Source organism: Loxodonta africana, chromosome 19 (assembly GCF_030014295.1).
Source record: "Loxodonta africana isolate mLoxAfr1 chromosome 19, mLoxAfr1.hap2, whole genome shotgun sequence".
Lineage (NCBI taxonomy): Eukaryota > Metazoa > Chordata > Mammalia > Proboscidea > Elephantidae > Loxodonta > Loxodonta africana.
In genome coordinates, this window is record NC_087360.1 from 17,019,219 (window position 1) to 17,026,044 (window position 6,826).

At 43.8% G+C, this 6,826-nt stretch overlaps 1 protein-coding gene across 1 annotated transcript in view; it reads left to right on the top strand.

Annotated features, from left to right (window-relative positions):
* Positions 1 to 6,100, top strand: part of TMEM233 (transmembrane protein 233) — a 46,536-nt gene extending 40,436 nt beyond the window's left edge. Inside the window, exon 3 of the mRNA XM_064272271.1 lies at positions 4,141 to 6,100. Within this exon, the coding sequence (XP_064128341.1) occupies positions 4,141 to 4,147 (7 nt within the window). The 3' untranslated portion in view covers positions 4,148 to 6,100. The remainder of the gene's footprint in view (positions 1 to 4,140) is intronic.
* Positions 6,101 to 6,826: the final 726 nt, after the last annotated feature.

Genomic DNA, 6,826 nt, shown 5'->3' on the forward strand with positions numbered 1-6,826 from the left:
CTGACAATTGACTCCCACTAACAGGCAGAGAGTTAGCAGATATTAACCCACTCCGTACTGGCAGAGCTTCTGTCTTGAAAACAAGATGAAATGGGTCCTTTCCGGGCCTCAAAATATCCTTCAGTTGTATCAAGATTGGCATATATACCAAGGTGGGGGATAAGCAAGAAGTTGGCCCTTTTGCAAAAAACAAAAAGAACATATCTGTCCTCTTCCCTGTATTACTGGCTGAGGTAAGGCTCCCTGGGGATTGTTTTGCAAAGCTATGTCTTCAGAGAGTTGTAGTGACTCCATGATGAAAAAATGGGGAAATATTACTCATTTCTAGAAAGTAAGAAGAGTTTTTCTTTGTTTGGTCAGGTAGGTGAAGTAGAGACAAGTCAGACCTAAGTCACCAACCAACAATGGAAAGATTTTTCCTTTAAAAAGGATATAAGCTGGTGGGAAACTGATGAAAAATCAGAATAAACACATGAAAAAATGTTCAACCACCAACACACAATACTGGCAAAGCCAGCACAATTTGTACAAGGCAAGGTCATGGAAGCTCCATAGATATACCCAAACTCCCTGAGGGTCTGACCTGCTGGGCTCAGGGCTGTGGGGACCATGGTCTCAGGCAACATCTAGCTCAATTGGCATAACATAGCTCATAAAGAAAACGTTCTACATCCTACTCTGGAGAGTAGCATTTGGGGTCTTAAAAGCCGGTGAGAGGCTATCTAAGTCTCACTGCTTCGGGAGTAAGGAAGAATGAAGAAAACTAAAAATACAAGGGAAAGATTAGTCCAAAGGACTAATGGAACACACTACCACGGCCTCCACCAGACAGAGTCCAGTACGACTAGATGGTGCCCAGCTACCACCACTGACCGCTCTGACAGGGATCACAATAGAGGTCCTGGACAGAGCTACAGAAAAATGTAGAACAAAATTCTGACTCAAAAAGAAAGACCAGCTTTACTGGCCTGACAGAGACTGGAGAAACCCTGCAACCCTATCAACTCGGTAATGAAGTCACTCCTGAGGTTCACCCTCCAGCCAAAGATTGGACAGGCCCGTAAAATAAAATGAGACTAAAGGGGCACACCAGCCCAGGGGCAAGGACTAGAAGGCAGGAGGGGACAGGAAAGCTGGTAACAGGGAACCTGAGGTTGAAAAGGCAGAGTGTGCACACATTGTGGGGTTGTTAACCAATGTCATAAAACAGTATGTGTACTATTTAATGAGAAACTAGTTTGCTCTGTAAACCCTCATCCAGTAAAGTAAAACAAATTAAAAAAAAAAAGTTCAACCACATGGTAACCAGGGAAACACAAATTAAAGCAACAAGGAAACATTATTTTTTTTGGTACCAAACTGAAACAAAAGATGGGTAATATCAAGCAAGGTTGGCAAGAGTATGAAGAATGGGATATTACATTGTAGATGGAAGAGTAAATTGGGGCACTCTTTTGGGAAGTCAATCTGGAAGTATTCATTAAGCCTTAAAATCCATGTAGGAGCCATGATGGCACAATCGTTAAGTGCTCGACTGCTAACTGAAAGGTCAGCAATCTGAACTCACCAGCGGCTCCGCAGGTGAAAAGACCTGGCGATCTGCTCCTGTAAAAATGACAGCCTAGGAAACTCTGTGGGGCAGCTCTACCCTGTCCTATAGGGTTTCTATGAGTGAGAATCAATCCAAGGCACACAACAACAACAAAAAAAATCCATGTATCCACCCACCTAGCAATTCGACTTTAGTTGATATCCACCCTGTATTCAGGTGCACAAAAAGGCATGTAAAATAGTTCTCCTGTCGGAGCTGCATATTAGAATCACCTGGGGAGCTTTAAAAAAACCCAAAGCTGAGGGCCCACCATAAACCAATTAGAATCTCCCTAATACAGCTGGGTGCTAGTGTGATTTAGAGCTCTCCAGGGGATTCTAACATGCAGCCAGGGTGGTGAGCCACGGATGTGGAATGATATCCACCGCAGCTGTTTGGAATGGGGGAACTCGAAAACTAAACGTCCATCAGTAGAACACTTAAGTCCAAAAAACCACACCAAACCTGACACAGTTGAGTCCATTCCAATTTATAGAGACCCTACAGGACAGAGTAGAACTGCCCCATAGGGCTTCCAAGGAGCGGCTGATGAATTTGAACTGCCGACCTTTTGGTTAGCAGATGTAGCTCTTAACCACTGCATCACCGGGGCTCTGCTAAATAAATACTAGTAGTTTATTCATAGGATAGATACTACACTGCAGTTTAAACATGGAAATGCCTTCCTTACTGTGGCTTTACAAGGCCCTGCATGATCTCATCTCCCAGCACTCTCCTCCACTCTCATTCCACACTCTCCTCTCTGATCAACATAAGCATGCTCCTGCCTCAGGGCCTTTGCACTTGCTGTTACATCTGCTGAGAACTCTATTCCTCCTGATACTGACATGGCTTACTCCCATCTCTTCTTCAGGTGCGTACTCATAATACCTTAGCAGACAGGTTATTCCTAACCAACTTCTCTCAAATAACACCCATAGCCCCACCCTCCCTCTTTCCATCCCCTTACCCGACTTTACTTTTCTTCTTAGCACTTAGCAGTCCCTGACAAATCATATACTTATGTTTATGGCCTGTTTCCTCCTACAAAAACAAACCTGTTGCCATCAAGTCGATTCTAACTCATAGTGACCCTGTATGACAGAATAGAACTGCCCCATAGGGTTTCCAAGGAGCACCTGGTGGATTCAAACTGACGACATCTTGGTTAGCAGCCGAGCTCTTAACCACTACGCCACAGTTTCCTTGTACTATGCAGAAAAACTCCAGGAACATTTTCATTTCTTTCACTGCTCGTAATAGTAGAGTGTAGTACTTAAGGTGCCTAATGAGAAGCTAGACTCCCAGTGCCGTCGAGTTGATTCCGACTCATAGCAACCCTATAGAACAGAGTAGAACTGCCCCATAGAGTTTTCAAGGAGCACCTGGCAGATGCGAACTGCCAACCCTCTGGTTAGCAGCCGTAGTACTTAACCACTCCGCCACCAGGGTTTACTGGAGCTCAAATCCAGGTTCTACCTCTAAATGGAGTCCCTGGGTGGTACAAATGGTTAAAGTGCTTGGCTGCATACTGAAAGCTTGGCAGCTCGAGTCCACTGAGAGGTGCCTCAGAAAAAAGGCCTGGCAATCTGCTTCCATTAAATCAGCCTTTGAAAACCCTACAGAGCTCAGTTCTACTCTCCATGGAGTCACTGTAAGTCAGCATCATGGCTACCGGTTTTACCTCTCCACAGCTGCATACCCTTGGGCCTCAGTTTTCTCACCTATAAAATGGGGATAATAACATTATCTACCTCATAAGGTTGTTGTGAGGATTAAATTTGAGTGACTACATGTAAAACACAGTGCCTACCCTGGTGGCTTAGTGGTTAACTGCTACGGCTGCTAACCAAAAGGTTGGCAATTCAAATCCGCCGGGCGCTCCTTGGAAACTCTATGGGGCAGTTCTACTCTGTCCTATAGGGTCGCTATGAGTCGGAATGGACTCGACGGCAGTGGGTTACCATTGTACTGTGTAACTGTTGGTTGTTATTATTACCTACACCTGCAGCAGTGCCAGCATATAAACATTTGTTAAGTATTAAAAAATTGCAGAATATGTACAGCACGATCCCATTTATATTAAACTCCCTCCCCCACACGAAAAGGCATATAATTAGTAAGTGCATATTTATGTATGGAAATGCAAAGAGAAATGCCTGAAGGATGCACAACAACCTGCTAACAGTACTCCTGCTCCTTGAGAATAAGATTCAGAAACGCTCAAGAAGCATTTTTGCTGCATCTGTGTGGTGTGATTTTTTTCCTTCTTTTTTGGCAAGTGCCCCACGTAAACTAAAATATATGTTCCAAATAAAGTTTTCAAAATGCAATCGGTGCTCTGAGGCAAAAACACGTAGACCTGCTGGTCTGCGTTCACCACTTTGCTAGTCAGAGTAAACGCCAACCAACCAACCCCGTTGCCATCAGGTTGGTTCCGACTCACTGCGACCCCAGGCGTACTCACGTTTAATAACCAAGCGGTCGTCCACCATGGAGCCTCAGTCACGCTGTCTTTCTGTCTGTCTCACTCTGTCTGTACCACACAGGATGTGAGGAGCCAGCTGTCCACCGTGAGCGTGGAGAACAGACCTCACCCGCACATACCCTAGGAATTTGAGGAACACACCCTTGACTTCAGACGGTAAGGTCTCTTCCTCCAGGACTCTCCAGAGGCAGGTCCCTGGCAACTGAATTCCAAGTCCAAATTTTACGAAAACCAAGGAGCACAGCCACGTCAGCCAAAGTCACTGATTTGTAAAGAAGAAACTATCCGGTCTCAGAACCTCAGTTTGGTGAAGACCACGGTGTCCACGCCTCTTCCCCAGAGCAGCGCCTCAGGGAGCCGGGGCTTTTACACCAGGGGCGGACTTCGTGGGGGGAGAGGGAGGTTCCTGGGACGAGCTGTGGGCATGGGTGTTGACGGAAGATGTTGAGCACAAACAATCGTTGCATGTTTAAAGTTGTCTACAGTAGCTGGATTTGTGGATTTTTTTTTTTTTTTTTCTTTTCATATGCTGTAACTTCACTCCAGTCTTCAGTAACTCCTTCTCCTGTCAACCCCTCAGAGTTCACCCATGGGTCATCCAGTGAACCCATGGCCTTTGTCTTGATCCTCACTTTTTCTAACAGCACCTTGCTCTTATCCTCCATTGGTCAACTTGACCGCAACCTTAGGCTTCACTGAAACAAACTCTGAGAATATAGTTAGTCAATTCTAGGCACATGTGTGCCTTCGTCATCCCATTTTGGAGAATAAACTGGCTGTTTATGGAATGTGCTTTTTTTCAACCTTTTTTTTTTTGGAAATTTCAAGAAAGATCTTTGGTTCTCCTGTATGCCACCTGGAAGTGCCACCCATTGCAATACTTTTCTGTCAAATGTAAACCCTTCCAGAGTGAATATACTAGTTTAATAGCGCCATTATTCTGCCTACCAGAACACACCAACCTTGTGTTTTCCAAAGCGTGAGATGCTTTGCGTACCACAGGTGGTACACAAGATAATTTTAAGTAGTTCACACACACAACATTAAGTAACACCGAATCATAAAGACAGTTTTTCCGTTTTCTATTCTTTTTTCAATCCTGATTACACCCAGGAGAAAGTCTCTGTTTAGTACTAGCAGGTCTCTAACACCTTTCTGACATTACGGCTCTTTTCCTTTTTTAACAAAGAAAGAGCAGGCCTCAGGTTCAGAGCCTTCTGCCTAAATAAAATTTAATACCATTGTCTTGTTTTCATTGTTTTTATTTTTATTTATGACCTTCCATTTATGGCTTTCTACTAAGGGATGTGTTGCTTTTCAAATAATTTAAGAAAAACACCAAGTGATTAACATAACAGGCAATGCGTATACGCAGCAAAAATCAAAGAACTAATGTTAGAAACACCACAATAACTGCACCAACTTTTTTTTTTAAGCAAAAGAGAAAGTAGCTTATTCTAGTTAAATGAATAAGAAGCTGAGTGGAACAAAATACCTGTTGTCCAGTCCCTTTTTTCCAACTAACTAGCTATGCAAGTTGATTTGAGGCAAGTTTCTTAGTTTCTTTCTGTGCCTCAAATTTCTTCCTCTGGAAAACAAAGAATGCCTGTCTACTTACCTCACAGTGTTGTTGTAAGAATTCATTGCCTTAATAGATGTAAATGCCCCTGAGGGGAAATTCTAAGGTTTTATGCAAAATCAAAGCATTGTTGTGAGTTTTATTATAAATCCCAGACATTTGTTAAAATACTGAACCCTAACAAAAAATAAAAACTGACGGACACCACATTCTACCAGTCATTTCACCAAGATGTCTGTCCTGAGCCAGCACTTGTCCCTGGAGGACATCTAAATCAGGGACATATATTCTCAGCACACAGAAGTTCTACAGTCAGCCCACCATGTTGGATCCTGATTTCTGTTTCTCACATTGTGGTTTTTGTTTGTGTGTGGGGGAGCCCCTGGTCTTCTATCCAAATCAAATGAATGTGTTAATGAGAGGCAGAATAAAAATGGTTTTAAGTAAGCCTGTTTACCATGGTGTGTAAATTGTGCTTTCTTGGAGTTCCCCACCTTTCAGAGACTCTGAAAACCAATATGTACCCACCCATCCCTGCCCAAGCCTGTAGGGAAAACCATACAGAGGACAGGGTGTGACTAGAGAGGCATCCATTCCAAACTAATTTACGGGCTAATCAAAAAGGTAAAAAGCCTTTCTACTATATATTAAAAACCTTTGGTTCCAATGAAGTCAAAAAAAACATTCTTGTTACCAAGTAAGATCTCCCAGGTAGACAGGGGGTCTGCAGAGAGCTTCAAGAGTGAGGAGAGAGATGAAGGTCTTCTCCGAGGCTGAAATTGCCTCTGCTCTACCCTAACAACACGATTAGGAAAAGCATGACCAGGTACATCCGCCAAGGGGCTTCTTCAGCAACCCGACAAAAACTGGTAGAGTTTACTGGCTCATTTTCATAACTGAAAATTCCAAAGACACCTTCAGGCATGTCTGGATCTTGGTATTGAGTATTATAAGGAGCTTGTCTCTCTCCATTTCTCAACTCCAACTTTCTCCGAGAGTCCGTGGGTGGTGCAAATGGTGAAATGCTCTACTAGCTGAGGGTTTGGTGGTTCCCAGAGGTGCCTCTCAGAAGGCGGGCCTGGCGATCTGCTTCCGAAAGGTCACAGCCTTGAAAACTCAGTGGAGAAGTTCTACTCTGCAACACATGGGGTTGCCTTGAGTGGGAATG